This window comes from Mercenaria mercenaria, chromosome 2 (assembly GCF_021730395.1).
Source record: "Mercenaria mercenaria strain notata chromosome 2, MADL_Memer_1, whole genome shotgun sequence".
Taxonomy (NCBI): Eukaryota; Metazoa; Mollusca; class Bivalvia; order Venerida; family Veneridae; genus Mercenaria; species Mercenaria mercenaria.
In genome coordinates, this window is record NC_069362.1 from 63,168,672 (window position 1) to 63,191,138 (window position 22,467).

The window sequence follows — 22,467 nt, forward strand, 5'->3', positions numbered from 1 at the left end:
ATCAAGATCTGGCCAAAATTGTGACTTCTAGAGTGTTAACAATCAAATTGTTGACAACTGATGCCAAGTGCCAGACACAGGGTGATCACAACAACTCACACTGAGCACTCTGTGCTCAGGGGAGCTTGCAATGAACAAAAGCTCTGTGGAGCCTTAGATTTGTTTTGGGTTTAGCACCATTTTTAAACAGTATTTCAGTTATGTAATGGTGGAATGTTCCTGGATTTTGTACCAGTACAAACCTGTTCTTCACAAGTAACTGCCAACTTCCCAACATGAATCACAGGTGGAGGACCAATGATTTCAGACACAGTCTTTTATAAAAATCGTCATGGAGAACTTACGTCTTGCCTGCTGATCTCCTCATGACCCTGCGATCTCAAGATCTGCACTATCCCTATTGAGCAAGTGGAGTGGGCTGTGGAGCTTTTGAGTGACCATATTGTAAAAACAGTTATACCTTTCCCCCAGTAATTTGCTGGTAAACTGAGGCAATCAGCCAGGAATTGAACCCAATCTTTTGAAAGACTTAACCTTTACCCTGCTAAATTTCTAAAATGGACTGGTCCATATTTAAATTTGGGCAGTACCACTTATCATTCACAGGGATGTTCACTAAAAATTTACTGACTGAATAGCGAACAGTGCAGACCATGATCAGATGTGCTGGCTGATCTTGGTCTGTACTGGTTGCAAAGGCAGAATCAGCCAGGAATTGAACCCAATCTTTTGAAAGACTTAAAGGAATATTAAAGAAAAGAACAAGCCATCTTCATGTATAATTTGTGCCAAAATTTTTATTTGATATTAGTGTTGATGTATAATACATACTGAAAACTTAATTTAACCAGTGATAAAACAGAACCAAAATCAACATGCAATTTGCCTGAAAATAAAACATGCAATTAGCCTGAAAACAGAAGGACTGATAAATTGTTTTGCATTAAATGAGCCGTGCCATGAGAAAACCAACATAGTGGGTTTGCGACCAGCATGGATCCAGACCAGCCTGCGCATCTGCGCAGTCTGGTCAGGATCCATGCTGTTCGCTTTTAAAACCTACTGCAATTAGAGAAACCGTTGGTGAACAGCATGGATCCTGACCAGACTGCGCAGATGCGCAGGCTGGTCTGGATCCATGCTGGTCACAAAGCCACTATGTTGGTTTTCCCATGGCACGGCTCAAATGTATTTCTGTAAGAAGAAAACAGAACTACACTTCTCCAAAACTTAGCATAATGGTGTATACACCAGACCTAACACTGTGTGAGATCAGTCCTGTTTTTGTAACATCTGCTACAAATTTTGAATTATTTTACTTAAAATAAACAGTACTGCACGTGCTTTAAAATATTTAGAGGAAAATGAATATTTTGCAAACGAAAATTTACAAAGAACCAAAAACTAAAGCTACAGCATTTTTTTTTTGTTTAACTGAACGTTTTGATAATAATTCAACGTTATGAAAATGATCAAAAATTATGTATGTGTTACTGAATGAATATTATGATTATTTCCAATTATGAGCAGTCAATTATGATGTAGAAAAAATAATGCAATGACTTTGGAACTACATGTAATTGACTACTTGGTACAAAATACACATATACTGTTACATATTATTGAATCCTTACCTAGAAGAGTTATATTAAAATACAAGAATAATACAGGTCTATTTTCTCTAAACAGACTTCCTTAAAATACTGCATTCATCAACTTATCAACATTCAAAGACAGAAATTTAGACTTATGACAGGAGGTGAAAATGGGCATTAATCATTCACTTAAGACAGGAACCTCAAAGTAATGCAACCTGTATTATTATGTTTTTATACACTTAAAAAAAAATTGTTTTGGATAAAAAAAGTGGCCACAGGGACATAACTGGTTATCAGATTTGGGTTATATACATTTCATTTACGTAATGTTCCCATGTTAACCTAACCAGTGCTCCCGAAACTCTGTGCAAGTATGGACTTATTCTTTCCAAGTAACTAACATGAAAGGATACATGAAAGGATACCACAAACCTTCATTACAAGAAGCTTCAAAAGAAATTTTGTGAACACCAGTCCATTAATTCTATTACATCTACAAGTTAAAAGCAGACAAGGAGCACAGACGAGCTTAACTTAGAATTGAAGATGTTACAAAAACTTTGCAGGGTGAGATAAAAGCCAAAAAGAGAAGAATTGGTTTATACTAACTGAATTCAAAAAGAAGTCATTTTTTTCCCATAAAAACTGAAATTCACAATGATAATAAATACAGAATCAGGACCATCAAGGAAATTATAACAATATCAATTCAAAATAAAAGTTAAAAAAATATATAAATACAATGTCAGCAAATATACATTTTGGCCATCTGTAACAGCTGAACAGCAGTAAACTTAAATACAAATTTAAAATAGTAGGACCGAGTTTTAATGAAGGTCTAGCACTTTTATAGGTATGATACATCATTCAGTCATGATCGAACAATTAAAGCTGCCACAATGTAAATTTACCGGTGTCTTAACACTGAAACAAAGTACAATAGCAGTTGCTTTTAAAAACTTCAATAATTCAAACATACACATTTTCACTAAATTGTTATGTTACCCAACAATGAACGAAACACAGAAAAATCTGCCATTTTCAAAAATAAGCCTATCATGTTATGAAATAAACTTTACTAACCGACACTTTTGTGTTTTTTATAGTCCCATTCAAAATTACCTTTCGACAATGGTTACGTTTCTAACGTTGAGCTGTACAAAGACTTTTTTTTATCCTATAGCAGGAGCCATTTACAGGCCCCTTCCCCCTCCCACCTCAAAAAAAAAAAAAAAAAAAAAAAAAAAAAAAAAAGAGGAAGAGGCCCCTTTCCCCTCTTTGTGTATTGATATGAATAAAACATCCCTATGTGTACATTAAGAAGACTGGGTATTACATAACCATTAATCCTTTCAATTTCAATGAAGATATGTACAACCTTTGTCGAAAGCCATTTTGCATTGGACTAAACACTGTTGATGCGAGTTTATTTTTACTTTCAAATATCATAATTTTCAAACATATTCAATCAAATCTTAATTGATGTATAGCACTTAAATTAATAACAGCAGTTAAGAATTCATGGTACTGAGGAAAACCAATTGATAAGCAATTTTTCTGCGTAGAAATATGAAAATACTTGTAAACAAATAGGTCATGCATAAAATCTTAACAGCTAAACCAGCACTCACTCATAAATCGCAGCAACAAATATATACATTTAGCTTTCATTGTAAAAATAGAGAATGACACATGTCCTCTTAAATGGGACAAAGTCTTCATGTTTAATGATAATTCTAAAGTTATTAACTTAATTTACTGATAAATACAAGAGTGAACCATATAAAATCTGCTATTCAGTAACTGTGAGCTCAAATAAAAAACAACAATTTACAAAACTAGGCCTTGTTCAATATGAACAATTATTTAGCACATTGTCTAATTTTTACTAACATACATTTTTTTTTACAGAATTGTTACTAGCATTAAGAAAAATCCAAGAATCATCACAGAGTGAGGTAAATGTGACTAAATGTTTTACTTTCCGCACCAATGCTGCCAATATATATCATTGGATTGCCTGTTCAAATGATGCACCAATACACACCAATTCTGACATGCCATTCTGGTATTGAGAAGAATAACAGGCTCCGTGTTCACAAAGCATTTTTCGAACTCAGCTGAGTTTGAGCTTGAAAATTTATTATTAGTTTTACTAAAACTTCAAGACTTAATTCCAATTGAAACTGACCATCAATACCGAAAAGTCATTTGAAAATAGTTATTAACTTAAAATTTAGTTTTAAACATGCTGTTTAGATATAAATGACAAACAAAGTTTCGTTATCAAACTCAGCTGAGACTGAAAATGTTTTGTGAACACGGGGCCAGGTCATCATCAACCCTAAAATTTGATTTATGCTGCAATTTATGAATTATACAGCCAAGTTTCTGGACTTGGAATCTTCGTTTTAATTAATCACATCCAAAGACCAATCTGTACATACTTCATAGAGTAAGTCATGCCTTAGTTTTCTACACAACTTGCCTACAGTAAAGCTTTATACACAAAGTACCAATTAAATCTATGACATACCCTGAGAAACCAAGATATTTTTAACGATGGGATATTTTGCTCTTTATGAAAAATTGAGCTAGGAAACACCAAAGTAAATTTAGTATAATAATCTGCTTGGTATTTCATATCTTTGTGGACTGTGTGAAAAAGTACTTTTTTTCATTATTTAAGCCAAAAATGACAACGAAATTTTTGAAGAGCAAAAAGCTGTACAACTCATTTCACTACCAATCAAGAAGTTGTTGAATGATCATGTGAGAAAATACTTATTTTCTGAGAATCACATAAAAGAGATTGAACAATTTAGCTTTTATCACCATCTGAGACGTACCAAAAATGGAATTAATAGTTTTTTCCAAGAACAGCAATGTTATAATAATTTATACAGTCTAAATCCAGTTATATTCATATATTATACCACATTGCCTCATCCTAAAATTTTACGAAAAGTTCCATTATTATAAATAAACCACTTAATCATATTCAATCATGTCAGTGTACTCTGGATTTTTATATTGCTAATCAGTTTCATTACATGTCAGTAACTTCCTTCCCTTTATTATTCGCGGGAATATAAATCATTACATATTTGATAGTTTAAATAAATAGTATGAAGTTAAGGCCAATTAATTTTCTGTTCATTGTAAAAAATGTTTTAAAACATGCAAATTCAGACAAATCTTTTTTTTTTGTTCTATATAACAATGCTTTTACAATCAAGAGTACCACTGTAAACAACTTGCTACTTTGCATATCATTTCTGTATGAAAGTTAGTTCAACATTGGAGCAACTCATGGTCTTGGCGACTGATTGGAACTCCATGTCTCGTGCGACACACCCGGAGCAAGATGAGTAATTGCCACATGTACAGCCTGTGTCTTGGTTTTATTAAAAGGCAACGGTAATTTCCTGAATGTGACATCGTCACCTTCTCTAGGTACATATTCGCCATCAATACTGAAAAATAACCACAGAAAGACATGACTGACCTATATACAACAGTAGAAAATGGCTCAAAAACATCAAATTAATTCTATCTTTATCCCTTTTTGTGTTCTATCTTGAATTCCGATAAAACCCGAGGTACATGTATAATTGCTTTTTGTGATAAGGAGAATTCCACTGAGACCAGAACTGAACACACGAAGCTTAAGGTAGTTCTGCACGTCTGATAAACCGGAAGTGATGGTGTAACGTCATTTATCCGGAAAACGTAGAATAAAGCCTGGATTTGGCGTACGGAAATGAAAATAATTTTATGATTTAATCAAAACCTGAGTAAATTTATTACAATAGTACTGTTGCTATATTTATAAAGTCAAAATATGATATTAAAACATATGACACGTTAAATTTTTTTAAAAAAATGTCCTAAAATTAGCGTGAAATGTCCGCTTCACTTTAATCTTGGTCAAATATCTCAAAAATAAGCACACGGACCTATACATTTTATTTCACCAAATCATAGGCCATATGTTTATTTACAACTGTGAGAAGTTTCATCAAAATCTACATTGTAGAAAAATTTCTATTCGTGAAAATTTTATGAAAGTTATGATTTTCCCATAGACTCCCATTATGAAATACTGTTTGAGGTCCAAATTTTTCAAATCAGTCTAGCAAAAAATCAAGCACACGACCCTATCTTTTTTATTTGCTGAATTTTCTTGGTATATTCTGAAGTTTTGAAAAATCAATGCTTAATCAAATTCTACATTGTAGAAAAAAATTTGATCCAGACGTGCAGAACTACCTTAAACATAACTTCCTCAAAACACAAGGACCAAAATGGTCCTGGGTTGCTCCCCTGAGGAACATCGACAACCTTTCATGAGGAACATTGATGATCAGTGTAAGTTATTTCAAAATCAACAATATACATTGTATTACAAAGTTTGGCCTGCTATAAGTGATTTTTAGACATATGACATTGAACTATGACCTCGACCTTTGAGAATGGGACCGTCGTCTGAAATAAAACAAGAGCTGTGTAATGTGCTTGCCTATTTGAAGCCCTAGCTTCCACCTAACACTTGCTTACATACAGAAGCTTTAGCAAAACTTGAAAAGGGGGCATAATTTTGCTTAAATGTAAGCTCGAGTTATGCAACTTACGATGTGGGGTCATCCCATGATGCGACAGATGTGATTGAGATTGAGAATATGAAAATGTTTGGTCATGTAATTTTTCTGAAACATGTTTACATGCGAAACTGTTACAAGACTTATGTGATAAAAGCGGCATTACTTTGACAAAATATAAACTTGAATAATGTAACTTGCCCTGTGAGGTCAACGTACGATATGTGTGAAGTCTGAAGGCATCTTGCTTTGTCATTTCTGATACATACCGTATATCTACATATGCAAGGGTGCCTTTTTAAAACTTCAGCTGTGACAACTCTAGTCAGTCTCAACAGACAAACCAGCAACAGAAAACTAGCAACTTACTCTGATATGTGTACAAATATTTTATCATTTGTATTGTCTTCAATAATAAATCCATGGCCCTTATTTCTACAGAATTCTTGCACTTTGCCATAGCAAATCTCCGCATCCTTTGCCCTCTCTGTTCTGAAATATTCAAATGGCACCATTATATACCTTAACAAGAGCATCATGATGACCTTGGATCGCTCACCTGAGTAATATGAGCTACATGTTTCAAATGTCAAACTGATGCTAAAATATTAAGAAAGTAGGTCAGTAGTTCACACTCATTGTCAACTAGAAGATGCTTTTGTAGAAAAGTGCATGTCTCCCCCACAGCATAGTTGTTACATGTATAGGCAAGAAGTCAATAGGGAACATGAGGGAAAGTCAAAGAGACACTGATGGTTGGCTGCAATAGTGATCATCTACTTGGCATGTCCAAACATCCCACTAAATTTCAACTTTAGGGGTCTAGCAGTTCTCAAGTTATGAATTGGAAACTGTTTTCCATGTTCAAGCCCCTTTGGCCTTGACCTTTGATCAAGTGACCCCAAAATCAGTAGGGTCATCTACACTGCATGTTCAATCATCCTACTAGGTTTCAACATTCTGGGTCAAGTGGTTCTCAAGTTATTGACTCAAAAGTGTTCAGCCCCCTGTGACCTTGACCTTTGATGGAGTGACCTTAAAAATAACAGGGTCATCTGCTCTGTAAGTCCTTTCACCCTATTAAGTTTGAAGGTTCTAGGTCAAATAGTTCTCAAGTTATTGATCGGAAATGGATTTCAATGTTCTGTCCGCTATGACCTTGACCTTTAATAGAGTGACCCCAAAACCAATAGAGGTCATCTTCTCTGCATGTCTAATCATCCTATGAAGTTCCGACATTCTGGGTCAAGTGGTTCTCAAGTTATTGATCAGAAATGGTTTTACATGTTCAGGCCCCTGTGACCTTGACCTTTAATAAAGTGACTCTAAAATCAATAGGTGTCAACTGCTCTGCATGTCCAATTACCCTATTAAGTTTAAACATTCTGCGTCAAGTGGCTCTCAAGTTATTGATTGGAAAGGGTTTTCTAGGTTCAGCACTCTGTGACCTTGACCTTTGATGGAGAGATCCCCAAAACAATCAGGGTCATCTACTCTGCATGTCCAATCATACTATGAAGTTTCAACATTCTGGGTCAAGTGGTTCTCAAGTTATTGATCGGAATTGGTTTTCCATGTTCAGGCCCCTGTGACTTTGACCTTTGATGGAGTGACCCCAAAAACAATAAGGGTTGTCTACTCCATAAGCCCTGCTACCCTATGAAGTATGAAGGTTATTGGTCAAATGGTTCTCCAGTTATTGGTCGGAAATGAAGTGTGATGGATGGACGGACAGGACAAAAACAATATGTCTCCCCCAGCGGGGAAAGACATAATGAAAGTCAGTGTTAAGACTGGTGTGCAAAACTGTATAATTATGTCATCCAAATTTCAAGGCTGTATCCTATAAAACAAGAAATTAGGCCAAGGTCACAGTCAAGTGACCCCTAATTACTTGGGGTCATCAGGTAATTACATGTATAATCAAACATCTAGGAAATATGATCAGATAATTTTTGAAGTATTTTTTTCCTATATAACTCATATACAAGTTTCACCCAAGGGGCATAATTTGAAAAATTTTGGTAGAGGACCACTAGGCAATGCAATATCAAAAGCCTAGACCTTGCAGTTTCAGGCAACAAGATTTTTAATGTTTTTTCCCTATATAAGTGTATGTAAAACTGGAGACACCCCCGGGATGGGGCCTCTTTTCACCCCAGTTTAGTAATTTTAACAATCTTGGTAGAGGACCACAAGGCAATGCTACATACCAAATATCAAAGGCCTTGGTCTTATGGTTTCAGATGAGAAGATCTTTAAAGTGTTTTTTTCCTATATAAGTCTATGTAAAACTTGGGACCCCCGGGGTGGGGCTCTTTTCAACCCAGGGGCTGTTTTTCCTTTTGGCTGCCATGGCAAGCAGAGTTCTGTGTGGAATTCAATTCTTTGAACAATTCTGAAAGGGATCATTCCTGTGAAGTTTGATGTATATCTGCCCTGTGGTTTTGAAGAAGATTTGTTTAGAAATTGTTGACGGAGTGACAACGCACATCACACAACAGACAATACATGACTGAAGACGGACATTGAGCGGTCACAAAAGCTCACCATGAGCCAAGCTAAAAATACAATCAGAGAGCTTGACTATAAGAAAACAAGCAATAGTAATGTGAGTTAACAACTTCACCCTCTAAGGGACATTTTTCACGAACAAGAGCCGTCCGCAAAAAAGCCAATGCTCGACTATCCCAATTGTTGTTCCAGAAGCAGGAATATTACCATAAATATTAACATATCTATAGAGTTAAATCCAGTATCTGCATAAGTGTTGGAGATAGTAACTTACAGGCAAACTTTAACCAGATGTTTTTGACATAATGTTGCAAAATACATGTCAGAGTTATGGGACTTGATGCTACGACCTAGTTTTATAAACCTGAAAAAACATGTGAAGTTCAATTCAATATTTGCATTAATTTTTGAGATAGGAACTTCAACTTGTATGCAAAACTTTAACCAGGATTTTCTACGTCCAAAAGGGGGCAGAATTAGGCCAAGATGCATTGTCAGAATTATGGGACTTGATGCTTCCAGCTAGTTTTATAACCCCGAAGACACATGTGAAGTTTCAATTCAGTATCAACATTAGTTTTGGAGATAGTAACTTGCATGCAAAACTTCAACCAGGATTTGTCCAAAAGGGGACATGATTTGGCCAATATACATGTCAGTTATGGCACTTGACCCAGTGAGGTTGGTTATTGACCTAGAAAAAGAAAAAAGTTTCAAAGTTATATGCCATTAAATGATAGCTGTATGTACTTAATGCATGTCAGAATTATGGGACTTGATGCTATCACCTGTTTTTATAAGTTGAGCTAAAAACACTTGCCAGATTCTACAAATTCCTCTACAAATTAGGGGACAATATACTAAACAAGAGCTGTCGGAGGACAGCAACGCTCGACTATTCAACAGCCTTGTCAATTGAATGAATACAAAAGTTGAAAAAGGGGCAAAATTTTGTAAAATGCAAAGTAGAGGTATTGAACCTCTGTACTGCATGTCATATCATGACAGTGAACAAGTGTGTGAAGTTTCAATCCTTTCCAATTTGTGGATACTGAGATACCAGCTTACATACAAAAACTTAACAAAAAACTGCTAAGTCAAAGGGGCATAATTTTGTAAAAATGCCAAGTAGAGTTATGGGACCTTCACAGTGCATGTTAGATCATGACAGTGAACAAGTGTGTGAAGTTTCAATCCATTCCAATTAGTGGATACTGAGATATCAGATTACATACAAAATTTAACCAAAAACTGCTAAGTCGAAAAAGGGGCATAATTTTGAAAAAAAAAGAGAGTAGAGTTATGGGACTTGCTTTGTGCATGTCAGATCATGATAGTGAACAAGTATGTGAAGTTTCAATCCATTCCCATTAGTAAGTACTGAGATACCAGCTTACATACAAAACCTTAACCAATAATTTCTAAGTCGAAAAAGGGGCATAATTTTGTAAAAAAGCAAAATAGAGTTATGGAACCTTTGCAATGTAGATCAGTTCATCACAGTGAATAAGTGTGTGAAGTTTCAATCAATTCCCACAAGTGGTTACTGAGTTACCAGCTTACATACAAAACCTTAACCAAAAATTTCTAAGTCGAAAAAGGGGCATAATTTTGTAAAAAAGCAAAATAGAGTTATGGAACCTGTGCAATGTAAGTCAGTTTGTCACAGTGAATAAGTGTGTGAAGTTTCAATCCATTCCCACAAGTGGTTACTGAGATACCAGCTTTCATACAAAACCTTAACCAAATCGGGACGTGGACGCGGACGCCGACGCATGGGCGAGTGCAATAGCTCACTATTCTATGAATAGTCGAGCTAACAAGGCAATCATTATTTAAGTCACTCATATGATTTTGAATTCTAACATGGCTTGATTTGATTTCCAGTTAAACCAACAATGAAATCAAGCTCTGTATATTCTTCAATAAACAATGGTTGATGCGCGGACCGGTAAGAGAGCATTATGACATCAATTATGACGTCAAATTGCTGCATGGTGTACGGTTCATTACTCCTCGGGTAAATGAAGTCCAGCATAATATTTATCAAACATGTCAATGAGCATGTCAGAATGAAAACAATCAAGGCCTTCTTGTGATTTATCGTCTAATTTACCACGGTTCATTGTTCAGGCCTGGGATTTGGTCAAAAATCAAAAGCCTGAAAGTATACATTCTAAAGCCTGAAATGTCCTTTTTCAATTAAATTATATACAGTAATTCACGCAGACAAATGTCTGAAATCAGGACCAGTCCTGAAAAATCATAGGCCTGATCGTTCAGATGCTTCAGTAACCACTCGGGCAAACACCCTTGTGGTTCAATTCCTACGCATCTGAACTCTGAACTGTGGTAAATTAGACGACAAACCACTCAAAGGCCTTGATTAGGTAAAAGGAGAAGTTGTATAAAGGTATTTCTATTTTTATCTCTGGCAGCCCCTTTAGAACTATATAAACAAACATGCGACAAGCCCACACAAGTCTTAAAGATTATGTTTTGGTGGTTTGTACTGTTGCAGTTATGGGATACTACTGACCTTTACCCTGCTAAATTTCTATAATGGACTTGTCTATCTTTCAATTTGGATAGTACCATTTACTGTTAAAAGGGGTGCTCACCAAAATATATGACCGAAATGGCGAACAGTACAGATCTTGATCAGATTGCATGAATGTGCAGGCTGATCATGATCTACACTGGTCGCAAAGGCAGAATCAGTCGTGTCTAGCATTAAAAGGGTTAAAGGCACAAGAAACTAAAGCAATCTAGTAATCACAGGTTTCCTATGCAGTCTGACCACTGTAGACCAAAGTGTTCTTTAGATATTGATGCGAAATACAATTGTCAACCGATGACCGATGGACTGACATACTGACAGACACCATGAGCAAAACAATATTATACCCAACACAGAGACTAATGATATGAAACATTACCTGGCCACCTATAAAGGCAGAATTTTTCTGTAATTAATCTCAGCAGCGGAAGGGAAGGGGCGGAAGGGGCGAGGGGATAAATACAATGCAAATGAGTTTATTGGTCTCTCATTCTAATATTGATTAGTAACCAACAGATGAATCCAGAACCAACAGACATCAATGAGGCAATTAACAGTCTCCTGTATAAAATCAGGGCATTGATAAACTAACAAGAGCTGTCCGTAAGACAGCCAAGCTCGACTATTCGAAATATTGTCACAGAAGCAGGAAATTATTACCCAAAATGTTAAATATCAAAAGAGTTTTAAGTTTCAATTTAATATTCTGTATTAGTTCTGGAGATAGTAACTTGCATGTAAAACTTTAACCAGGATTTTCTAAGTCCAAAAGGGGGCATAATTTGCCCAAAATACATGTCAGAGTTATGGGACTTGACCCAGTGAGGTAGGTTATTGATCTAAAAAAAGAAAAAATAAGTTTCAAATCTACATGCCTTTTAGTAATAGCTGTATGTACTTGCATGCAAAACTTCAACCAGAATTTTCTAAGTCCAAAAGGGGGCATAATTTGGCCAAAATGAAGGTCAGAGTTATGGGACTTGGTGCTATCAACTAGTTTTATAACCCCGAAGACACATGTAAAGTTTCAATTCAATATCTGCATTAGTTTTGGAGATAGTAACTTGCATGTAAAACTTTAACCAGGATTTTCTAAGTCCAAAAGGGGGCATAATTTGCCCAAAATACATGTCAGAGTTATGGGACTTGATCCAGTGAGGTAGGTAATTGATCTAGAAAAAGAAAAAATAAGTTTCAAATTTATATGCCTTTTAGTAATAGCTGTATGTACTTGCACGCAAAACTTTAACCAGAATTTTCTAAGTCCAAAAGGGGGCAAAATTTGGCCAAAATGAAGGTCAGAGTTATGGGACTTAGTGCTATTAACTAGTTTTATAACCCCGAAGACACATGTGAAGTTTCAATTCAATATCTGCACTAGTTTTGGAGATAGTAACTTGCATGTAAAACTTTAACCAAAATTTTCTAAGTCCAAAAGGGGGCATAATTTGCTCAAAATACATGTTAGTTATGGAACTTGACCCAGTGAGGTTGGTAATTGACCTAGAAAAAGAATAAATAAGTTTCAAAGCTATATGCCTTTAAATGATAGCTGTATGTACTTGCATGCAAAAACTTAACCAAGGTGTGACGCCGACGCCGACGCCAGGGTGAGTAGAATAGCTAGACTATTCTTTGAATAGTCGAGCTAAAAAGATCAAATTACTGATGCTAAGATTGCAATTCCCTGAACAAATTGTGGAATAGAGAAGACAAGGATCAAATTTCAACTTCTGATTTGTTTTGATTGCATTGTACAATGTCTCTTGCAACATGTAGCAGTTCCATGAACACTCCCACACAATTAAATATTGTACATTTAAACTAGAATGTGTCTGTAGGACACAGGGTGTGCCCCAGCTTGTACATTTGTTACAAATAAGGGGCAATATATCAAATGTTGGCAGTCTTTAAGGGGTACTATAGCCTCAACAAACATTTATATAAAGGATTCATTCTTCTAGGCCGTATATTTTTTTAGCTATATGAACATCACAAGCAAAAAATCCACTATTTTGGCTATTTTAAGGGCTATAACTCTGTAATTAGTGCAAAAATATGCATTTTTGACTATTTCAGGGACCCTAACTTTGGAAATAGGGGGTGGAGCCATACGAAAAATAGGAGATGCACAAGTTTATACCTTAATAAAGACTCGTGCAAGTTTTCATCAATTTATATCAAATAATTTTTGAGCTAGGCATGTCACAAGGTGAAAATGTGCATTTGTGACTATTTCAAGGGCCATAACTCTGGAAATAGGGGTGGGTGGGTGGAGCCAAACAAAAAATAGGAGGTGCGCAAGTATATATCATGAAAAAGACTCATCAAATCGTCATATCTTTCCCGAAGGGGTCTAACTCACCACCCCATGATCCGTAGATCAATGCTATCCCTAATCACCCAAGAATGCTACAGTCATACAATTATCTGCTGCAAAAAGTCTTACTGTGAGTAAGTTCTATTTCTTCGAGTTGGTACAGGACTCGGCACTAGAAACTTGTTGTGAATTGGAGAGCCTACAGGTGAATGTGGAACTTGCTCTTGGGAAACTTGAGAAATCTTGGCATTATTAACAGCCTGCGCATCTGGTAACCCTGACGACATCTTTCCTGAAATAGTAACAAACAATGTCATCATGTGAACATATCGACTATATCTCTATAAATACAAATTAGGAAGTGTCTGAAATTAACATAAAACAATTATATAGCATTGGTAGAGATTACAGAACACTACTGGAAATCATACATTAATTTGTCCATACAGGTGTTCCAATTCTCAAGTTTTTTTTTTCATTTCCAGCTTATATACAGGTCTCTTTATACAAAAATAACAAAAAGAGGGTAAACTCCTACATCAATTCTTCATCATACAACACATTCCAACAGCATTTTAGCAGAAAACTTCCACTTTTAATTTTGTTTCAAGTGTTAATAATTCAAAACTGTTCTCATTCAGTCAGGCTTTACAACCACTGAAAATACAATTACCTCTGCATTAACACTTTTTTCTCTCTCTGAAAATGATTTACACATATCATAATACAACATAACTAAGAATTCCAGCAAGATTGGTGTAAACAAATCTATAACTGATGCTGACATACTGTGGAGTTGTTTCTAGGATAAACAAGTTATTATAAAAACATTAATCCTTTTTCATGTTAGTAGGACATATTATCTAACTACCTCACAAATGTATCAATAAATTATTCAGGATAGAATATAAAGTTCCAATAAATGGCAAAAACTCATTTTAGACAAACAAATTGGTTAGAATGACCCTCACTTCTACTTCAGCCTCAACTATGAAAATGCATCTTTGATTTGTTTCAATGTAACATACATGTACAACCACTAAACAGTTAGGCACTTGTTCAAATATATATTTAAATGTCCACTTGTATTGGAAAAGTTTATGCTACTTTCAGAGAGAAAGCCCAGGGTCATTATACTAAGGCTGGAGACCAGTCTCAGAATGCAAGCATGCTATTGATCAATTTCAAGACTGTGAACAGAACCATCCAATCAGATGCCTGAGTCTTCAGACTGGTTTTCAAACCAAATTTTCTTTATAGCCTAAGAACTCTCTAACCAGTCTGAAGATTATGCAAATGATAAGGTGTAAACTGGATGAACAGCAACAGGTTATTTTTTCAATCTTAACTATACATTTTCGTGAAGGAATGCTATTTTGAAAGGGAATGATAGTAAAATTTTGCAATTTCTATGAGAAATACCTTCAATTTTACGATCCCCAGTTAACAAACAGCATCAAATAAGATTTAGCATGAACAAAACAGATATTACACATAGTTTTGTCAGGCATTTACTCTCTAATCAAGTACAAGCTGCAAGCTTCAATATTCAAACTGCTAATTTAAAAGTATTAAAAGATCAAAATTTAATACGTTGAAAAATCCAAATTCATTGAATAAGAGTACCCTCAGTATTTTTTTGTAAAACACATAAACCTACATGTATTCTGAATAAACTGGAATTATTGTTTTTTCATGCCGAGTTCCTCTGGACCTCTGTGCAGTCTAAAGAACCAATATTCCAAGTGACCATGCAAGCTTGCTCCCAGCAACTGTCACTTCAAAGAAAACCACTTTCCACTGGAACCACTCCATATACAGCAATAAAGAATTCTCTCAGACTTCAATACTGAGAAATATTAATTAACTACAACATAACCTATGTTTAAACAACGCCTCCTTTGAGCAAACACCTCTCAATGAAGTTACAACTATTAGATAACATTTTCTTATGTTGCGTTCACTTGACATGACGAAAATATTTACTGTACACCCGATGAAAACTTTGATACAAATATTGTGTATAAGTATATAAGTGCAAACATATGACAATATTTTGTTCAAATGCAGAGAAGAATTATTTACGTAAGAAATTCTTATATACTATTCTTATTCTAAAAGTACATGTAAACTGTTATAAATGTTGTCAGCATAATGCTTTAATGATATATGTGGAGCTAATCAAGCTAGACTTCAAACAATTTCATCTCTTCTTTTTTTTTCATTCACAACTTTATTACAGCATGTTTGATTGTAAATTTTTCTTTGTTTGCTTTTGTCCTTGTGAAGTTTTTTTTTTTTCTTTAAAAATCTAATACATTAAAAATCAATCCAAATATAAATTCTAAATCAATACCCTATATAAATTTCTGGTTCACATCATCAAAAATACACCCAGACAAAGTTTGAATAGGAGCAAATGTAATTTGCACCAGTCCTACATGTACTTAGTAGGCACAAAAAATACACCCTATGTAAATTTCCCTCAATTTTGATTCACCTGATAAAAGATTTCAAAACCTTTGCGCAGACACAAGGCTTTTAGCACAAATTTGTCATGGGTGCATGTGTTGCATTATGGGAACGGCACTTTAATCAATAAACCTCTACAGCAGGGATCAAGTTTGGCTCAATATTCTGGGAAAAGTCACTTCTCCTTCAAGAAGTGGGGAAACTCTTACAGAGCAACAGCCTCTCCACAGCAAATATACATTCGCATTCCCATGTGTCTGCTCTAGAGAAGTTCATGCAGTGTAAAAACAGTTACTGTACATAAAATTTATACATAATTATATAAATACAACTTGATGTGCCAAATTATCACAATAACATACACATATGTCACTTTAAATTAATTCTGAATTTTAAAATACTCTACTTATTGAGCAGATTATTGAGTCAATTTTCTCAGTTTTAAGACAATCAAGGGCCATAACTCCAAAACAACACAGACTATCTGGCTGGTTATGGAACTTGGCCAGGAAAATATACCAACATTACAAACAGTCTGTATCTGGCTGGTTATCGAATCTGAATGAGATATTATGGCCATAAACATTATGACCAAAGTTTGGTAGCAATGGATAAGAACTACCGTATTTTAAAATCAGATAGCATTTTGAGTACCTCAAGGGTCATAACTCAGGTAGGTATGCTCAAGTTAGAAAATGTTATTTTTTGCAGACACCATCAGACCAACTCTGCTGCCCTACTCATCATTGAAGTAGTCCGTTTTCAAACTCAGTGTTTTGTTCATAGGAGATAACTCCGGAGACTATTCAAATTTTGTATAATTATGTCCCTTTTCTTCGCAAAACACAGGATAATTAGAGCCAAGAAAAATCGGTCAGAATAATTAACAAAATTTAAAAAGATTATCTAGTTGGTAGCCAGACTAACCATTGCTGATGATCCCATAATACCTCCCATTTCACAGAAATTACATTCTGTTTTCCCCTTGTTGATTTGCTTAATAACACACCAAAACCCATTTACAGTGTCTGCTGCTATCTCATAAAAGTTCTGTGTTTCCTAGGAGAACTCTAGGTGTATCAAATAATGTTTTCCTTAATTTTCTAAATCCTTCTGTAATCTAAAATAGTTTACGATGCTAAAAAAGATAGTCTGAAAGTGTTTACTGTTTTACTGCTGATAGCTTATACAAATATCTACTTAAGACAATTCTCAGCTGACTTATCAAAAGATATATAAAATGTCAGGTACAATACATCTAATGCATAGCAAGACTCGTCTAATGACAGGAGTCTCCAGAATAGTTCTGTTATTTCCGTTTAATATACGAGAAGATGAAAAGTTTTTGTTTCTTTTGGGTTCAACGCCCTTTTTCAGTTATGTAAAGGCGAGCACTTAATCTAACCAGTGTTTCTGGACAAACCTATTCTCGGCAAGTAACTGCCAACTTCCACACATGAATAAGAGGTGGTGGACGAATGATTTCAGACACGTCTTTAGTCAAATTGTGACAGAAAATATATGCCTCGCCCAAGGTTAGGATCGAACTCACATCCCGCAATCTGTAGATCTGCTTTATATCTATTCACTAAACCTTTACCCTGCTAAATTCCTATAATGGACTGGTCCATCATTCAATTTGGGCAATACCATTAATTATTTGAAGGGGTGTTTTATGAAAATTTACTGACTGAATAGCGAACAGTGCAGACCATGATCATCCAGCACGGACGTGCAGGCTGGAGGCATTTTTAAGAAGGAATGTAATGTAGCAGTAGGTGGGGGGGGGGATGGGAGGTGGCGTTGTTTGATAGAGGTGATAGAATGCTAAGTAGGGTTGTGTGATAAAGGTGACAGAATGCCAAGACACACGGAACTTTCTTTATTTTCCCTGTTGAGAGGGTGGGGAGTAATGTGGATTACTGCACTCCAGAAATCCCTTCATAACCATCTATCTTTATTAGAAGTTTAAAGTCAATGCAAAATGTACCTTGAATAGTTTTGACCTTGTGCTCCTGATAGAAATGACTACAGATTAGAACTCAATTTGTGACCTTAACCTTTGACCTCCAACCTATTTCATATCATCATCATCTACCTATAACATATGCCAAGTTCAAAGCCAATACCTTGAATGTTTATGGAGTTGTGCTCCCAACATAAAATATGATGGATGGAGAGATGGATGGACAGATGCACCCATCATCACATAACATATCAGTTTTTCCAAAACAGGCATATAACAATTAACTAAATAACTAAACAAATCATTCTCTTATTTCTTCAACATTTTTACAAAAACATTAAAAATACTTATTAAAGTCAACAATAAATTATGCTTTACCTAAAAGAAAAAAGATTTTTTTTTCCACTATTAATTTTGCAGAAACTCTCCAGTTGACCAACAAAGTTCACTAGTACCTATTATTTCAACAGCAGTGAAACTTTTCAATTCCTTCAGAAGAAAAAACACCTACCTATATTTACTTCCAGTTTGCTATCAAACGACCATTTTCCAATGAATTCGCCTCGTTATATTTCTATGTAATCTGAATACTTCCTGTCATCTACATAAAGCAAAAAAATTATCCACCTTGCCTATCACTGTCACCAGATCAAGAATTAATTCAGTGATTAGTCCAGCTGGAACTTTATTGATTTCTATTAAATTCTAAGAGCAACATTATTACTACACCATTGTATTAGAGGCAAGATATACTAGTAAGACATGAGAAGAAACAAGTGAGCTCCGTCCATTGAAAGATCAATCTTTCTTCTAAAGTATAAAATCTCCTTTGGATTGTTTTCTACAAAATGCACAGAAAATATATCATTCATAATATTTACAATGTGAAGCTCAAAACAAGTGTTTATAGGTGTCTTGACTGACGTGCATACAGTGTGGGAATGTTGTGGCAGATTGCTTCATACAGCAGCAGCACTTGGCGCTGAACATTTTTTATTGAATATCTACAACATGTACTATCTGGGCGAGCTATAGAGTAACAGAGTGGTGGAATATTTATATTACATAAATTTTGTATTCTGGCACAAAATTTTGCAAAGTGTTCTATGATTTACGAACTATATCAAAATAAACAAACAAACAGGTAAAATAATAAGACTATTGCCCATTAATGTGTGTGTGTGTTCGGGTTTAAAAATCCCTTACCGAAAGGGGCATTTGTCATATTTGCTGTCAAATGAATCATATTTTTATACTGAAACTTAATTATAAACTAGAAAATGCTTTTGTAAACAAGAGGACCATGATGGTCCTGAATCGCTCACCTATCCCCACATGACCCAGTGTTGAACTGAGTATGACGTCATTATTTCTATTATTTGACACAGTGACCTAGTTTTTGAGCACATGTGACCTAGATATCATCAAGATAAAAAATTCTGACCAATTTTCATGAAGATCCATTGAAAAATATGGCCTCTAGAGAGGTCACAAGGTTTTTCTATTATTTGACCTAATGACCTAGTTTTTGAAGGCACGTGACCCACTTTTAAACTTGACCTAGATATCATCAAGGTGAACATTCTCACCAATTTTCATGAAGATCTCGTGAAAAATATGGCCTCTAGAGAGGTCACAAGGTTTTTCTATTTTTCGACCTACTGACCTAGTTTTTGACCGCACATGACCCAGTTACGAACCTGATCTAGATATCATCAAGCTGAACATTCTCACCAATTTTCATGAAGATCCGTTGAGAAATATGGCCTCTAGAGAGGTCACAAGGTTTTTTCTATTTTTAGATCTACTGACCTAGTTTTTGACCCAACGTGACCCAGTTTCGAACTTGACTTAGATATCATCAAGGTGAACATTCTGACCAATATTCATGAAGATCTCATGAAAAATATGGCCTCTAGAGAGGTCACAAGGTTTTTCTATTTTTAGATCTACTGACCTAGTTTTTAACCCCACGTGACCAGTTTCGAACTTGACCTAGATATCTTCAAGGTAAACACTCTGACCAATTTTCATGAAGATCCATTGAAAAATATCGCCTCTAGAGAGGTCACAAGGTTTTCCAATTTTTAGACCTACTGACCTAGTTTTTGACCGCACGTGACCCAGTTTCGAACTTGACCTAGATATCATCAAGGTGAACATTCTGACCAATTTTCATGAAGATCCATTGAGAAATATGGCCTCTAGAGAGGTCACAAGGTTTTTCTATTTTTAGATCTACTGACCTAGTTTTTGATCCCACATGACCCAGTTTCGAACTTGACCTAGATATCATCAAGGTGAACATTCTGACCAATATTCATGAAGATCTCATGAAAAATATGGCCTCTAGAGAGGTCACAAGGTTTTTCTATTTTTAGATCTACTGACCTAGTTTTTGATCCCACATGACCCAGTTTCGAACTTGACCTAGATATCATCAAGGTGAACATTCTGACCAATATTCATGAAGATCTCATGAAAAATATGGCCTCTAGAGAGGTCACAAGGTTTTTCTATTTTTAGATCTACTGACCTAGTTTTTAACCCCACGTGATCCAGTTTCGAACTTGACCTAGATATCATCAAGGTGAACATTCTGACCAATATTCATGAAGATCCATTGAGAAATATGGCCTCTAGAGAGGTCACAAGGTTTTTCTATTTTTAGACTTAATGACCTAGTTTTTGACCCTACGTGACCCAGTTTCGAACTTGACCTAGATATCATCAAGGTAAACATTCTGACCAATATTCATGAAGATCTCATGAATAATATGGCCTCTAGAGAGGTCACAAGGTTTTTCTATTTTTAGACCTACTGACCTAGTTTTTGAACCCACGTGACCCAGTTTCGAACTTGACCTAGATATCATCAAGATGAACATTCTGACCAACTTTCATAAAGATCCCATGAAAAATGTGACCTCTAGAGTGGTCACAAGCAAAAGTTTACGGACGCACGGACGCACGGACGGACGACGGACGACGGACACCGCGCGATCACAAAAGCTCACCTTGTCACTTTGTGACAGGTGAGCTAAAAAGCGCATGTCTCCCCAAGAAGTCAATAGGGGTCATGAGCGAAAGTCAAAGAGACACTGATGGTTGGCTGCAACAGGGATCATCTACTTGGCATGTCCAGTCATCCCGCTAAATTTCAACACTCTTGGCCTAGTGGTTCTCAAGTCACTGTTCAGGCTCCTGTGACCTTGACCTTTGATCAAGTGACCTCAAAATAAATATGAGTCATCTACTCTGCATGTCCAATCATCCTATTAAGTTTCAACATTGTAGGTCAAGTGGTTCTCAAGTTATTTCCAAAAAATGATTTTACATGAACAGGCCACTGTGACCTTGACCTTTAATAGACTGACCCCAAAATCAATAGGGGTTATCTACTCTGCATGTTCAGTCATCCTATAAAGTTTCAACATTCTGGGTCAAGTGGTTCTCAAGTTATTGATCGGAACTGGTTATCAATGTTCAGGCCCCTGTGACCTTGACCTTTGATGGAGTGACCCCAAAAACAATAGGGGTCATTTACTCTGCATGAACAATCATCCTATTAAGTTTCAACATTCTGGGTCGAGAGGTTCTCAAGTTATTGATTGGAAATGGTTTTCCATGTTCAGGCCCCTGTGGCCTTGACCTTTAACAGAGTGACCCTTAAATCGTTAGGGGTCATCTACAAGAGTGACCCCAAAATCGATATGGGTCATCTACTTTGCATGTACAATCATCCTATGAAGTTTCAACATTCTGGGTCAAGTGGTTCTCTAGTTGTTGATCGGAAATGGTTTTCCATGTTCAGGCCCCTGTGACCTTGACCTTTGACGGAGTGACCCCAAAATCAATAGGGGTCATCTACTCTTTATGACCAATCATCTTATGAAGTTTCAACATTCTGGGTCAAGTGGTTCTCTAGTTATTGATCGGAAATGGTTTTCCATGTTCAGGCCCCTGTGACCTTGACCTTTGACGGAGTGACCCCAAAATCAATAGGGGTCATCTACTCTTCATGACCAATCATCCTATGAAGTTTCAACACTCTGGGTCAAGTGGTTCTCTAGTTATTGATCGGAAATGGTTTTCAATGTTCAGGCCCCTGTGACCTTGACCTTTGATGGAGTGACCCCAAAATCAATAGGGGTCGTCTACTCCAGCAGCCCTACAACCTTATGAAGTTTGAAGGTTCTAGGTCAAATGGTTCTCCAGTTATTGCTCGGAAATGAAGTGTGACGTACGGACGGGCGGACGGGCGGATGGACGGACGGACAGGGCAAAAACAATATGTCTCCTGGGGGAGACATAATTCTGCATATTCTCCACCTATCTACCAAATTTCATTAAAAAGTCTTGTTTACTTTTTAAGTTACTGCAGAATCAACATTTTTTGTCATATTTTTTTTGCTAAAGCAACCAATTTTTGTCAT

The 22,467-nt window shown here is 35.9% G+C and overlaps 1 protein-coding gene across 4 annotated transcripts in view; it reads right to left on the bottom strand.

The window, feature by feature from the left end:
* Positions 1-777: 777 nt before the first annotated feature.
* The window catches only part of LOC123564117 (calcium-regulated heat-stable protein 1-like), a 46,143-nt gene continuing 24,453 nt past the window's right edge, over positions 778-22,467 (bottom strand). Inside the window, exons 1-4 of one of the 4 annotated variants that reach the window (XM_045357452.2) lie at positions 18,543-18,745; positions 13,723-13,885; positions 6,569-6,691; positions 778-5,074 (exon numbers count right to left, since the gene is read on the bottom strand). In XM_045357452.2, the coding sequence (XP_045213387.1) occupies positions 4,909-5,074; positions 6,569-6,691; positions 13,723-13,880 (447 nt within the window). In that variant the 5' untranslated portion in view covers positions 13,881-13,885; positions 18,543-18,745 and the 3' untranslated portion in view covers positions 778-4,908. Of the gene's footprint in view, positions 5,075-6,568; positions 6,692-13,722; positions 13,886-15,253; positions 15,399-16,093; positions 16,116-18,542; positions 18,746-22,467 lie in introns of those variants that run through there. The other 3 variants (XM_045357450.2, XM_045357451.2, XM_045357449.2) reach the window with 3 other exon arrangements.